Source organism: Pleurodeles waltl, chromosome 7 (assembly GCF_031143425.1).
Source record: "Pleurodeles waltl isolate 20211129_DDA chromosome 7, aPleWal1.hap1.20221129, whole genome shotgun sequence".
Lineage (NCBI taxonomy): Eukaryota > Metazoa > Chordata > Amphibia > Caudata > Salamandridae > Pleurodeles > Pleurodeles waltl.
The window spans coordinates 1,138,830,643-1,138,846,522 of NC_090446.1; the positions used below are offsets into that span (position 1 = coordinate 1,138,830,643).

At 45.5% G+C, this 15,880-nt stretch overlaps 1 protein-coding gene across 3 annotated transcripts in view; it reads right to left on the minus strand.

Moving 5' to 3' along the window:
• FBF1 (Fas binding factor 1) overlaps window positions 1-15,880 on the minus strand; it is a 506,392-nt gene that overhangs the window by 157,703 nt on the left and 332,809 nt on the right. For all 3 annotated transcript variants that reach the window (XM_069200193.1, XM_069200194.1, XM_069200195.1), the window contains exon 24: window positions 1,492-1,614. In XM_069200193.1, the coding sequence (XP_069056294.1) occupies window positions 1,492-1,614 (123 nt within the window). The remainder of the gene's footprint in view (window positions 1-1,491; window positions 1,615-15,880) is intronic.

Below are 15,880 nucleotides of genomic sequence, written 5' to 3' on the forward strand. Positions count from 1 at the left end.
ACAAACAAACTTCATGAGGTACATTGAAGAGATAATTGATATATGTTCATCGATCCATGGCACCATGACGTGCATTTGCTAATCCATAAACATATTGCACAGATATCAATGGAAATAACTTGATCCTTGTTGCAGAATTACTGCAGCTAGTGGATGGAACCTGGAAATTGCGCGCCAAACATTCGTACTCCCCTTGAGGTGTGATGATTTGCAAAATAGGAATCTTGTAACATCCCTTTGGATATTTTAGGTGAGCTGTGTGGTTATCGTTTTTGTATTTTTGCCTATCCCTCCTTTGACTAAATAGAGTTATGTGTCGTTGCGTTAGGGGATTCAGGTATATTGTGTGCGTATAAGTATTTCCGGAAGGGGCCCCAAATATCTTTGGGTTGGGAACGTTGTGGCAATAAATCCTAGTATGTATCTAGTTGCTCTTGGCAGTAAGTAACATCACATATCCAGGCTGTCAATATGGAAGCGAGGCACCGGCCCCAATGCACTGCCACCCTACGCTTTGCCAGCAAAAGTAGCATGGCAATTAGGCTTCTACTCTCATCTGGTACCTCTTTGACGTGCCCCAATATTGCACAAGTTTTCTTTGGGAAGGACTGTGTCCTGTCATTTATTGCATGACTTTAAACACCTCCTACCAGAATTCGAGGACATTGCCAAGCTAGGTGTATAAAAGAAGCTCTCACGTCTCCGCATCTAAAGCATCTTGCATCTGGAATTAGACCAATTTTGAAGAGGTGTACCGGTGTCTGTAAAGATGGTGCAGAAAATGTAAATGGATGAGGCGGAGACTGTAGCTGGGGGAGAGGTGTTTTAATTGGTTGCAGCAATAGCCCCACTGTTCATCTGTGAGTGTTATAGAGAGGTCCTCGTCCCAACCCCTCGTGGCTTTTAAGGTCAAGAGCGGGGCAGAGGCCTGGGTGGATATGTAGTCTTGTGATCAGTCGTTTAGGTGATGTGGACCTGAGCACCATCGCTAGGGATATCATAGCTGGTGGGGCTGTTGGGAAAGTGGGGTGCAGGGTACGACATGCTGCTCGAAGTTGGTAGTATGTCAGTGTAACCACAGGGGTGTTACTTGTACCCTCCTACTCTGGTAATTGTGTAATGTAATGGCCGCTGGAATAGACATCTGCAAATTGCGATACCTTGGGCTCGAGTGCTCGTGCTTTAACACCTGGTTCGTGAAGGGGCAAAAGCATAGGGTAATTAAACAGGGATATAGACAGCGTGTTTAAAAGGGGTAGTTTGGTGTGTTTGCGCAGCCCTTCCCATGCCCAGCAGACACAGGCAACAGTATCTATCTCAGCTCTCGGCTTCTTATAGGGTCTGAACAGTGATGTTTCAAGAGGGTATGGGGTTCTCAAGCTATACTTTCATTTCCAAGAAACCTGCCTCCTAGGAATGTCCTAATTTGCCTATAGACTAGTCCACTCCAAACTAGTCACCCAAGCTCGAGTAGCACTCCAACTGCCTTACCTTTGCCCTTTCCAACTCCTCACGCTCCATGCTCAACTGCTGGGTCATGACCCGCCTTTGTTCCTCCAATGAGCGCTGCAGTGACTCTACCTTGGACTGTTCTGCATTCACTCGCCAGCGTTCCTACAGCATTTAACACAGAGATGGAACATTTCTTAGAGGAATTTTTCATAATTAATTACATATTAGTTCTGTATTTTCACATGCTGTGCCTGCTTTAACTTTATAATGCTTGACATCATCCTTTACACTATAACACATGAAGAGCTACATTACGCATACAGCTCAGTGATAGGAGCTGGCCTAGAACCATCTCCCATCGTGTGTGAAAGAAGGACACTTAAAGAACAAGTTACTTACCTTCGGTAATGCCTTATCTGGTACAGATAATATCTACCTGCAGATTCTTTACCTTTGAATTTTCCCAGGTGTCAGACTGGATCCGGAAGATTTTCTTTAGACAACCACTGCGCACAGGTAGGTGGTGTTGGTAAGTTCTGCGTGGCGTCGTCCACACCAGAAGTGACGTTCGCATCACCTATATAGGCATCACCACGGTGTGCTGATGTCAGTTACTTTTCATGAGTTTCCACGCCAGGAGCGCAGAACCATGAAGAACACTGACTTGTCCAAACTAGGGCCCTGAAAGGGATCATCCCTAACCGTAGAAATCTGTCCACAGAGCAGGGAGCAAGGGTGGGTTGGTAAGGTATCTCCGGCTAGATACTGTGCTACTGAAGGTAAGTAGCTTGTTCATCTAATAGAAACTTCTAAACATAGGTTCCTTACCTTAAATAGATACCCAAGCAATAGCAACCCCAATGGTGGGACTGTGGACAAATTTAAACCAGGAAGTCCTGCAGGACCGAATAGGCAAATGCCCATCCCTTCGGACCTGACTGTCCAGGCAGTAATGTTTGATAAAAATGTGCAGGGAAGCCCAGGTTGCTGCTTGGCAGATGTCCAGGACTGGGACACCACGTGCTAACGCAGTGGTCGCAGCTTTGGCTCTGGTAGAATGAGCCCAAAAGTTCTCAGGGGGTTTGTTTTATTGGCCAATGAGCAGCAAAATTTGATGGTCTATTTCTGCACCGCCCAACCTTTCTTCGCACCAACAAACCCTACAAAGAGTTGGTCATCCACCTGGACCTGTTTTGTGCAATCAAGGTAAAACAATCCTCTTTTTGGGACCAGACGGCTGAGTCACGCCTCTTCTTTAGAAGGAAGTGGCAGTGCATAAAACATGGGTAAGGTGACAGATTGTTCCACATGAAATGGTGTCATCACTTTCAGGAGGAAAGAGGCCTTAGTGCGGAGCACCAATTTGTCTGGAAAAACAGACAAGCAGGGAGACTTGGATGATAAAGCCTACAGCTCAGTCACTCCCAGGGCAGATGTTATTGCCACGAAAAATGCTGTTTGGATCGTAAGCACTGGAATGGATCATTATCAAAAGGAGCACACATTAGGGATGTGAGGTCCAAGTAAAGGCCCCACTGCACATTATAAAAGGAGAAGGGGAAACATATATACAAGACCCTTTAGAAATCTTTTTATAATAGGGGACTTAAATAAGGAGGGTTGGTCAGGCAGCTGCAAGAAGGCAGACAGAGCAGAAGGGTAACCCTTCAGAGTGCCCAAAGCAGAACCCTGGTGAGTGAGGGTACGAATAAATAGAACATCAGAAAGGGAAGCAGAGATCGGGTCAATGGACTTTTCAGTACAGTATATTACAAATTTCTTCCACCAGCAGGTGCAGACTGTCTTGGTAGAGGGCCGCCTGGCTGCCAAGATAACATTGCATACTTCAGGAGGAAGGTCAAAAGCTGTCAACATCACCACTCAATCTCCAATGAGCATCTGAGAGGGAGTCAGATGTGACTTTACCACATTTATAGTGAACTCCAGCAAATGCAGGAGGTCCGCCGTAGTCTGGAGATGGGAGACGACAGCCTGAGGCAAATCCGCCTTCAGCAGCCAGGTGTTAATATAGGGGTAGACTGACACCCTGATCTGCGCAGAGAAGCTGTGACCGCTGTCATCACCTTGGTGAACACCGAGGGGTGCGCGTAAGACAGAAAGGGAGCATGGTGAAATGAAAGTGTTCGTGGCCTACCGTAAGCCGCAGATATCGCCGATGAGTGGACAGGTTGGGGATGTGAAAATACGTGTCCTGCAAGTGCAACACTATCATCCATTCTTCGGGATCCAGGGCAGACAGGACCTGAGCTAAAGAGAGCATCTTTAATTTCTCCTTTCTGAGGAAGAAGTTGAGAGTTTGGAAGTGTAGGATAAGGGGAAGTCCCTTGTCCTTTTTGGGAACCAGAAAGTAGTGGGAATAGCAACCACAGCCTACTGGCCCTGGGGCCCTCTCTATGGCTCCCTTGGCCAAGAGAGCCTGAATTCCTCACAGAGCAAGGACAGATGATCCTCCCTCAGCTGGTCATACAGTAAAGGTATGGAGGGAAGGGGAGATTGGAAGGGGAGGCAGTAGCTCTTCTGAATGATCTGTAAGACCCACCTGTCTAATGTTATGGACTGCCACCCACAATCTTGAAAGGGAAGATTAGGAAGGCTTAGGGGCTGCAGCTGCTGGGGGATAGTGGGTGTTGCAGACCTCAGGCTGCCCAATCCACGGGGTCGGGAATAACTGCATCCTCGCCCATTCAAAGGCTGATAGGCATCTGCGGGACCGTGGCTGGGGTAGGACTGGTGCAGTTGAACTCACCTTTCGTAGCCATGAAAGGGGCAAAAGGTAGACTGGGGTTGACGTGGGAAAGCTGAGAGGCCCTAGAACTTGGCATTAGCCCGTGAGTCCTTAAAGTGCTCCAGTGCAGAGTCTGCCTTGTCTTCAAAAAGACGGTTGCCATCAAAGGGCATGTCCATGTGGGTGGCCTGGACATTCCCCCCCAAAAAAGAGGTTCTCAGCCAGGCATGGCGTCAGAGCAACACCGCCATGGAAACCGCCTTGCCCAGCAAGTCGACTTGGCTGTGTCTCTCCTGTCCTTGACAGCTTGAGAGAGAATGGCCTGGGCCTCCTCAGGGATCTGTGGAAACATCTGCACAACTGTATAGCATAGGGTGTGGCAATAGCAACCCAATAAGGATGCGGTGTTCACTGACCACAATGCAAGGCTGGTGAAAGAAAACATTCTCTTTTCGAAGCTATCCAGACTTTTGGATTCCCTGTTCGGGGCTGCAGCCGAGAACGTGCCATGGGAAGTGGAAGCATGGACCGCCAAGTTTTCCGGGGTAGGGTGTTGGGTGAGGAAAGATGGGTGATGGCGGTGGGGTATTACCCTGTTCACAGGACCCCCTCTGCTGAGCTTGGACCAGGTTCCCAGTAGGACATCAGCTAGTGCTTCAATGAAAAGGAGTAGGGGTTTGGAAGATAAAGCTCCCGGCTGTAGCACTTCTGTCATTATGTTCGTCTTGACTGCCATCAAGGGCAACTCGGGATCCAGCTGCCCTCTTCACCACCTTAGTGCATGTTGCTCCCTCCTCCATAGCCACGGTAGGGGGAGAAAGCATGCTGGTATCTGGAGACATGTCCAGACTGCTGGCATCACCCAGTTCCTCAACCCAGTCCATGTTCTGACTTTCAGACTGGTATTCTCAAGGGTCCAGTGACCCCTCCCATTCTTACCCAAAGACTAGTCCTTTAGAAGAGGACTAGGACACCGACCTAGGACACACGGGTCCTGTCGGCCCGGGAGTTGGCCAGCTCCATGTCGGATTCGGGGATCCAAATGGGGCTGGCACTGCCAGTGGGCACCGATGTCGGGGAAGGTCGAGTTGACACGACTAGCACCAGTCTAGATCTCTGATCGGTTCCACGGGGTCTCTTCGGAGCTAAGGCCGAAGCCGTCAGCGTCTCCAACCCTGCGGGACCCAAAGGTGCTCCGCTGGGTTCGGCACACTCAAAAATGAGGTGCATGGCCTCATAAAAGTCTTTGATGTGAGCGGGGGTCGCTTCATCTCACAGAAAAGGTGGGAGGAGCAAAGTCAATCCAAGTTTATGCTCTGCAGGACCATGCCCCGAATGTGATGCTCTTTTGTTGCGTCGGCCGATGGAGAAGGAGAAGTCGAAGCACGCTTTGACTTCTAGTGCTTGTTACCCTGAGTGCCCCGAAGTGAGACGAGGAGGACTTAAAGCTCCTGGAGCGGTCCTGAGACCTTCCCCTTGAACTCGACCAAGATCTCGGAGGAGCAGTGCGATGCGGAGTCGCCTTCTGAGCCACTAGCACCTTTAGGGACTGCCTTCTCAAAGCCTTCAGTGTGATGGCCCAGCAGTTGGACCACGACTTGGAGTCATAGTCGCACTCCAGACATCACAGACACACAAGGTGTGGGTCCATAACTAACATGGAGCGGTGACAGGTGCCCTGAGGCTTGAAACTTGTCTTCCTCGAAGACATCCTCGACACACCAGGAGACAAAAAATCTCAACAAAGAGGTCGAGAAACGTTAAAACAAAGCCTGTCAAAAAGTGACAAAGGGTATCTTTCGCTGGATCTGCAATGACTGGCGTGGAAAGAAAATAACTGATGTCAGCGCGCTGAGATGGTGCCTACGAAGGTGATGTGGATGTCACTTCCGGCACAGACAACACCAATGACACTGCGCAGAGCCGATCAATGCCACCTACTGACGCATAGGGGTACTGCACAAGAAAATCTTCTGTATCGAGTCTGATGTCTGGGGAAATTCAAAGGTAAGGAATCTGCGGCTAAAAGTCTCTTATCAGATACTAAAAACAACACAAAAATAGAGGATCTTATCACCTTCTGGGAGTCTTGTCTCAAAAGTTGAAGGAGTTGTGTTTGCCATATATAAACAACAGTTTCTCTTGTGCACCTTTGGGATCCACTTTGACCGATCTAGTAATTTTCAGCCCTGGCAAGCATCAGTGCAAAGCGTCTGACTCTGCTTCGAAGCCTTCTTTAGCAGAGGTGTTCTTGAACAGTCTTCCAGCTCTGGCACCAGGTATGGTGTTGGCACCGTTTGTCTCTCTTAAGAAGAAACTGAAGTGGCTGTTGGTTCATTGGCATCATTTTCGTGGTAATCTGAAACTCCTTTGGGTTGTATGAGTCCATTTTGAGGATTGCTAAGGATAAAATTGCATCTTACTTAAAGATATCAGAATTTCTGAATATTCCAAAGTCCAGATAAGATTAGCTCAAGAGAAAGGAAGACTTGAATGGTTTTGGAGCATTTATTCTTTCCTAATGGACTTCCCCTGGGTTTTGGTGAGGAAGATGAACGTGATGAGCCTGATTCACAAACTGCATTTTTTAGTACGTTTTGGAATACTACAAAACAAACTACAAAGTGCTATTCACAAAATATGTGTAGATTTTTAATCTCTGTGTTACCTATACTTATGTGTGCAGAGGTCTCCGTTTCACTGCCGTGTTTCTGCACATGCAAGTCCACATTTTGATAGTACATGTGGAAGGAACAGGAGGCAGTTTTTGGAAAAAGGGACAGACTTACTACAAAATGGGATGGTACTAGGGAGGAATAAGAGGGGTGTATGGAGGGATGTCAACCCTCCCCGTTCCCCCTACTGCACATCATCCGCCACACACACACACACACACACACACAAACACAACAGTAAGCCAACTGTTATACATTGGGATTGGAGACATGTATCTTACACTTTTGTAGTAGATTTCCATTCTGAGTTTGTGAATACAGAAAAGTAGTAAAATTATTCAAAAGTGTAAGTTACCTTTTAGAATTAGGCCCCATGATAGAAGGCAGACAAATCACCACCTATGGATTAGGCAGATTCTGTATTGTTAATGGATATGTATAGTGCCAGTGGGGTTGATACTTTCTCAGAGTCTGAGTTTCTGCCTTTCTCTTTAGAGAAGTTGCACTATTTGTGGAAATGAGGGTTTGGAAGATGCCGAATGTTTCCTTTCAGGGCACCACATTCTTGTTTATTTCTTCTATAAAAGAAGAGTCTAAATCTTATGAGGTGGTTGATCAAACCTTCATTAGGTCTGTCTAGCACAATCCCAACTTTTCAGAAGCATGTGTGTGCATTGAAGGGACAGCCATAGTCTTTTCACTGCTCAGCTAGACTGGGCTTCAAAAAAAATTCTTTAACCTGATCTGTATGTGCTTCATTTAAGGAAAATGTTGATATTGGAATAATCATTGTTAGAGCACACAATACATTAACATATAAGAGCTAAGTCTCATCATCACTATTAAATAACATAGTCATAAACTCTCCATCCACCCCAGCACAAATGTATGTGGTCAGGCAGGCTTTGAGACCTAGGCCAGAGGTTACAGAGTGGCAGGTCACAGGTGGGGTGGTGTGTAGCTAGCAGAAAAACACACAAACAGGAATCCTAGATCAGTCCCATACATTGGCGCAGTGACACCACAAGGGTCCGAGGAAATTGGCCTCAATAAAACACATATGGCCAGAGGGGTGCCCACATTCCCCAACACACCATAAAGTCAGATGCAAAACAAGTTATGAACACTTAGCCAATCAGAACACAGCAACATGCATCAACCACGCGCCCCTCAGGACTGACATCTGGACACATACTCGCTGGTCCATACTGTGTCCACGCAAGGTTGAGGGCCACCTGCATTTGTTAACAGGACAGCTGTTCAAATTTTTCACCCCAAAAATGAATGTTGTAATTGTTTTGTGGTACCCACAGAGCTCTATAAATCACCGCTCAGAACCATTGTATTTTAAGACAGTTCTCAGACCCTCAGTTTTGTAACTGTTCTCCTAGCTGTAATGCTTAATTAAACAAACTGTTCCTGCTTTGCCAGGGCCTCTTGTCTTCTTTTTTTTTAAGGTAAATTCTAATTTGAGCAACAAAGCACTATTTCAGAAACCTGTTTATCTACCAAAATGTCAATATATAAAGGTGGAATGGCCTATTGCAGCTGCTTAAGAGTTTCCACCATCTCTTGCTTTCAGCAATCTGAGGGGGTTGCAGTCTATCTGGTGCATGAAATGGGACCCCAAAAATGGAGCCTTAACTACTATGAAGCTCAGACAATGCATTAATTCTCAAATCCCAGTCACGTTCTCTCTACAGGGAAGAGTCAAACTGATAAGGTGGCTGGGTTATCCCTCTCCTGCTCATTAGTTGCGGCTAGGAAAAAACCCAACTCCCTTACATCTGTCTGCAAAGAAGGGATAGTCATAGCCAGCATCCTTCTATACACTGCACAATGCTGTTTCCAGGACCTCTTTTAGAATTTAGGTGATTATCTAGGGCTAGTTCCTTTCATTCACAGTAATCAGGGATACAACTACGGGCCACTGCTAGCCATACAATTATTGTGGAAGTCGGTGATACCAAGAAAGGCTCTCATAGATGCTTGTATATTGGGGACCTCCCAGTCTTTGGCCAAGTTTCCAGGGAAATCTGATGAAAATATATTCAATGTAAAGCTATGCCTGTTTTTATTTTTTTAACAATAGGCTGAGATCAGTTTCTTCAAAGCTGAAAAAATACAAATAAACCCGCTCTCACCAGCATAAAGTGTTGTAAACAAAATTTGCTAATGTAATTGTAGCTGAAGCTTCAGTTGCCGTTCTTCTGCTTTACTTGTACTCTTCCCCCAGTAAGTATTCAATAATGAGGCTGCCTGAAATAAAACTGGTGCAAACACAACTTGGGTATTTGCAAGGATGGTAGTACTGCTTTGTACTGTTGAGGTCTGCAGAACAATATGGTGTACCTTAGCCTCAAGCTAGTCTTCTCCATCCAGGGGTTTTTCCAACATTTTTGTCTGGACAGCCAGTGAAAAATATTCACAACTATAAATAGGATCTCATTGCCAATCAAGTGAAGAGAATCCATGAAGTTTGTACCAAAAGGATGATAGGTTTAGGAAAGACTAAACCACTAGCTACCAGCTAATTTAGCTACCAGCTGATTTAAAGCTCCTGTGCACTCAGGTCAACAGCCTTTTCCACCAAGTGTAACTACAAATAATGGTACTTGACCAAATTAGTGGTCATATGAAGAGAACTCAAATCAATAACCCAAAGGCATTTTTTTTAACTTATGTAAAGATGTTATTCAAAGCAGGTTCAAAAGGCAAAGCAATAAACTGGGATGCAAAATTGTGATTAAACCTGAAGACGAACAAGAGATATATTTGGGTAGAGCCAACCAGATGTGAGTTGCAAGCTGGGGAGAGAGGTTGAGCAAAGGAAGAATGAAATGTACCAAATGGAAAAGAACCAAAATTATAGGAATATATATATTTATGATCTCTTACATTCAAAGATGATGCTTCCATTTGAATATTACAATTACAGTATCCCCAGTTGGTCATCCTCTCAAAAAAAGTTACCAATTATTCCCTTATTTACACCCAACTCCACAACATCTGCTGTGTTGTGCTCCTTCAGGGGCCTCTCAACGTAGTGGAGAAACATTAATGGGTATGGAGACCACAAAGTGAACCATCCCTCACAACCTGCAATTTCAGTCCCGATTTGAGATGTTTTGCTGCCTACATCCCAGCAAATTTATGAGTAGTGAACCATCCCCTTCATGTGCTGTTGAAAGCAGAATACATCTTGATAAACATAACTTTGGTAAGGCACAATCAGGGTTACTCTAGGTAACACATTCTTCTGCATTGTAGGATGCTGGACAACAACGCACACAACAGCAGGGAGCTCTTCAACATCGTAAATGAACCCTCCAACCCCAGCACAAACGACATCCCACCTTCACAAGACCTGTGCAACTCCCTCGCCGCCTTCTTCCACCACAAGATCACAGACATCCATGACAGCTTCAACAGCCAGACCACCCCGCCAATCACCGACTCCTCAGACTCTCCACACACTTTCAACTATGAACCCCTGCTCGTCTGGGCCAACGTGAACGAAGACGACACAATCAAAACCATGGGCACCATCCACTCTGGATCTCCGTCAGACCCACGCCCGCACCACATCTTTAACAAAGCAAGCGCCATCATCGCACCCCACCTCTGCAAAGTCATCAACATCTCCTTCGAGACCGCGACCTACCCTGTGAGCTGGAAGCATGCTGAGATCAAACCCCTATTCACGAAACCCATGGCGGACCCGAGAGACCTCAAGAACTTCCACCCCATCTCACTGCTCCCATTCCCAGCCAAGGTCACCGAGAAGATCGTCAACAGACAACTGACCCACTACCTCGAAGAAAACAACATCCTGGACCCATCCCAGTCAGGGTTCCACAGCAACCACAGTACTGAAACCGCCCTCATCGCCGCCACCGACGACATCAGGGCTCTGCTTGACAACGGCAAAACCGCGGCCCTCATCCTCCTGGACCTCTCGGCCACCTTCGACACCGCCTGCCACCGCATCCTATGCACACGCCTCCACAATGCAGGGATCCGGGACAAAGCTCTGGAGTGGACCACCTCCTTCCTCTCCGGCAGAACCCAGAGCGTACATCTCCCCCCTTTCCGCTCCAAAGCCTCCAAGATCATCTGCAGCGTTCCCCATGGTTCGGCCCTCAACCCTACACTTTTCAAGGTCTACATGGCCCCGCTTGCCCGGCTGCACAACCTCAACATCATCTCCTACGCCAACGACACCCAACTGATTCTCTCCCTCACCAAGGACCCCCTCACCGCCAAATCCAACCTCCACGAAGGAATAAAGGCCGTCGCCGAATGGATGAGGAACAGCAAACTGAAGTTGAACTCAGATAAGACGGAGGTGCTCATCTCCCCCTCACCAAACCTGTAAGGGAACTATAATGTTCTAGGCTTTCCCTCTAATATCATAGCGTAGGATAACCTTACCTCGTAGATGGGCATGTGGTTGTGCAGACACTGCCTCTGAGTGCTCCATGCTGCCATATTATTGCTGGTCCTGCCTGGGCCTGTAGGCATTCTGCCAATCGTCATGTCATCAACGTCTTTGTGCCTCCAGCCGTTGAGAAGTTTTGGTTTCCTTCCTTGAGGGTGGCATCATCCTACCACTCCTATTCTCCACCTCTCTCCAGCCACTCCCAGGCCTTATCTGGCAACCTGAAGAATCAGGATTTGTCCTTCTATAATACTTTCAATTTTGCTGAGAAGATCATCATGTATTGTGCCTCACGCTGATGCATCTCATCTTTCACCATATTGAAGGATTTCCACCGCTCCTGAACCTCTTGCATGTATTCTGGGAAGATCATTATTGCGTGTTTTTCAAAATGTGAAGAGCTATGTTGATGTGCTGCTTTTATGATGGTATCACAATGTCTCTGTAGTTTAGAATTCAGGCTACAAGTGGTTTTGGCTGGGCTACTGGTTTTGGCAGTGTCCCCGGCACCTGGAATTCCCAATCAACTGTAAAGTGCAGTGAGAGTCCCTCCAGTTTAGCGGTAGTGCGCACAAAGTTCTTGACAAACCACTCAACTGCTTGGCCCTTCACCTTTTTTGGGAGTACCACAATGCACACGTTATTGTGCTGCGATCAGCCTTCTGCGTCTTCTGCCCTGGCATGGGATGTTGTGTCTTTCCTTTAAGGCAGTGGACCTCAATTTGAAGGGTTTTAATAGCTTCTGTGTGTTCTCTTAGGTGACCTCTGCTGTGTGCATCCGTCTGGCGATTTTACCTACATAGGCGCAAATGAGAGTTGTATCAAACGCCAATGCGTCAATCTTTTTCTCTAGTGCCAATCTGGTTCCTTGATGGTTAGTAGCAGCTCACCCAGTGTGGACTCCTTGTCACTTGTATCGTGCCTTCCTGGGGCAAGGGTCCGCCTTCGCCGTCCCCTGCCTTACTGCTCAGCAACGGCATATTTGTCTATTTTGTTTGACTGGTGTTTCGGGACTATGTTCTCGACAATTCTGCCCTCCAGTCAGGGCGATGTGGATCTCTCCTCCCATGGGGTGTAGTTGACTTCAGAGCAGAGCTTCTATGGTCTACTAAATGCTGCAGCACACAATGACCTGGGGATGGAAGGAGAAAGGCATGAAATCTTCTGCAGGTTACGTCTTTCCCTTTCACATGCAAGCTTGCCTGTGATTCCACATCTTGTTTCAGAAGGTAGTCTCTGCTTGTCCCTTTTGAGTCCTGCTGCCTCAGAAAGTGATCTGGGAAGCCTTCATATCCCATTGTCTTGGGAAGGAGCCTTCCAGTGTGAGGCCCATCGTCTGCTGTGGTGCTGATGCTCGTAGATGGCCTGCTTACAGTGCTTTGTGGAAGGTGGTCATATTTGATTACTGCCGCTGTAAGACTCAGTGTTGGGCCTTTTTGCAGAGCGTTACATCTTTGGGCCCTGGCAGGGCAGCTTTGGGCCCTGGCAGTCTCCTCACCTTCCTTTATCCAGGGCCGCATCTGGAGCTCCAGGAGGACCCAGATTCATGCCGCTTGCACTCTTCCTCAACAGTAGCTCACGCTCTGAGCTTCAGCCTGCCATGGCGCTGCAGCCACACCCCTCTAAGAAAATATCATTAGAAATGCAGCAGATTAGCTCCCACTTGTGACTTTTGATTTACTATCTACTTAGCAGATATGCTTGCTAATCCTGGAGACCCAGAGGTGTACTGTCTGAATGGACAACTATCTTAAGGAAGCCAATACTATATTGCTTGAGCTTCTAGATATAGAATGCTGGATCTGGTCCTGCCCTGTTTGCTGAAATAATACACTGTGGTTTTGCTGAGTGTTTGAGTCAACAACCTCTTTGATTTTATGGACAGCTGAAAATCTTTCAATGCTAGGTGCAGAGCTTTAAGTTCTAGCACATTTATATAATAGAGCTGCTGTCTTTTCAACCATAATCCTTGTATTGATAAGCGTTGTATATGGGCTCCCTAAAATGACACAGACGCATTTATCAATGTTTTCTGAGAAGGAAGTTTCTGGCGGAAAGGAGTCCCTTTTAAAATATTCTTTTTCTGACACCACTACTTCAGCGACTCTTTGGTTTGAACAGTGAGGATCAGCTTATCTTACCAGTTGTCCTTGTGGGGTTCCACTGATATTCCTTGGATTGTTGAAAAAGATTAATGTACAAATGTGCATTAGGAACTAGAAAATGTGAGAGGCCATCGTTCCTAGCATGGATAAAACTTCCAGAGGGAGCAACCTCTCTCCTTTTTTAAGGTTGCTCTTAGATAATAAAGTCTGAACTGCTGTTGCTTTTGACTTTACATGGGTGACCTGTAAGCTAAGATGGTGAAGTAACTGAATGGTGAAGTTGTAATCTTGACAACTATCTGTGGCGAGTTAGCTTTTATGAGCCAATCAGAGAGATATGGGTAAACATAAATCTTCCTTCCCATAAGAAAGCTGATCTTATCACCAAGTATTTGCAAAACTCTCTTGCTGCAGATTTCAGACTGAAATGAAGAACAATGTACTGGTAGTGTGCTTTTCCTACAGTAAATCTCAGGAATTGTCTGTGGGTTTCCAATACTGGGACATAAAAAAAGGCATCTTTTAAATGAACCAAACATAGCAATCTATTTTTATCAATTGTGGATACATTTGATTTCAAGCCACCATCCTGAATTCTTGTCTCCTTATGAATTAGTTGGATTGCTTTAGGGCTAGAATTAGACACTATCCTTTTTGGGGAACCAAACATTTCTTTAATAGGTACCTTTTCCTCTTATTGATAGAGGAACAGGTTCTATTGCTTGTCTTTGTAGGAGGGATAAAATCTCCTTTTTAATGCGTGCAGATGACCTTTTGGTGGAACAGTGGAAAGCGGTTTGAATTGGGTAGCATATCCATGTTCAATAATTTTTAGAACCCATCTGGCCGATGTTATTTGGATTCACTCAGTTAGGTGTTTTGATACACTACCTCTAACTGGAGTGGTGAATATAGGAGAAGAAGTGAAGACCTCATTGTTTAGACTCGGTTTTTGACTTGCAAATGAGGAACGTTGCTGCTGTTGGTGGACTCCTCCTCTAAAGAGACGTGTTCAATAAAGTGCTTTAGATTACTGTTACTGCCTCTGATTGTTTTGCCTGGAGGTCCACTGAGAGGGTTAAACCCTCCGACATTCCTGGTATATGCAGTCATGGCATCAATATTGGGATTTGTCATATATTTTACGTTCTTGTAGACCCAGAGTCTGGCTTAAGAGTTGTAAGTCTCAACCAGGATGATTGATGAAGCAAGATAATATAGCAATAGTGAGAGGCAACAACATCTGCAGAATCAATATTTGAATTGATGACTTTGTCACCAGCTTTCCTTCTTGAATGACTTCTAAAACATCTTGTCTGCATTCTCTTAGTAACTTCTCTGTAAAAAAGTATAATGTCCCAAAGCAGTTTATCGTACCTTCTAAGCAAGTTGTTCAATAGCTGTTTTAAAGGGGACTATATCAAAACCACACACCCTGTGGCCAGTGGCATCAATTATTTTACTTTTGTGGTCTGGAGATACTGAGGTTTGTAGTGCTGGTGCATGTTTCCACAGGAAGGACACACTACAAATAGTGAAGACATTGGAAAAAGATACTTTTCACTAATATAGATGAGTAACTTGCACAGGGACATTAAAAAGTATTGAATGAAGTGACACATTTCTAATTGTGATGAATCACACCTCAAGCAATAAGAAGAAAAATCTCCTCAATTCATCTTAGCAACTAGCCCGCATGATCTTGAAAAAACAGGTCTGAGGCAAACTGCCAGTACATGGCATCCTTGGATTTGAAAGCTGCTAACTTCTTCCAAAAATGCATTTAGAAAAAAACACTTTGGTGAACAAACATACAATATGGTGCATAAAACAACTCATGTGACTGACAACAGCAAGGGTGCAATGTGTCAGAATGTACTCAAAAACAACTGTGAACACAAACATTGTCATTGACATAGAAAACAACTGTCACATGCTTTGTTGTACTATTCCAGTGGCATTACCATGCCATCACATCCTGGTCTTCTTTAATTCTGTGAACTCTGGATCCCATTTGTACTGTAATACTTACATCATCTAATATTCAAGATGCTCATGATAAAATAAAATAGTTTCTCTTTTTAAGTGTTCTGCTTCTCCAGAATTAGGTCTACACTACATCAAACCCCTAAAAATCTTAGAATGATATGTCCTGAGATATCAAAGACTGGAGACCACTCTTGTGAACTATAATTCTGATGCCTTCATCTACCTGGCTTTCATTACCCTACTTACACCGCCTATTTAGCCAGGCACAAATAATGTAATGCCTTGTGTTGAGGGCCACACTGGGGTTTCAATGGCTTGATTAAAGACATGCCTGCTTTCACCTATAAGAATACAATTTTACTTTAACTCTCAAGAACAATTTAAGATGGGGGGATAATGCAAGATATTCAAATCTAATTTTGTTTTTTAATAATAACGTCTGGCCATACCAAAACGTGTCATACACAACTGG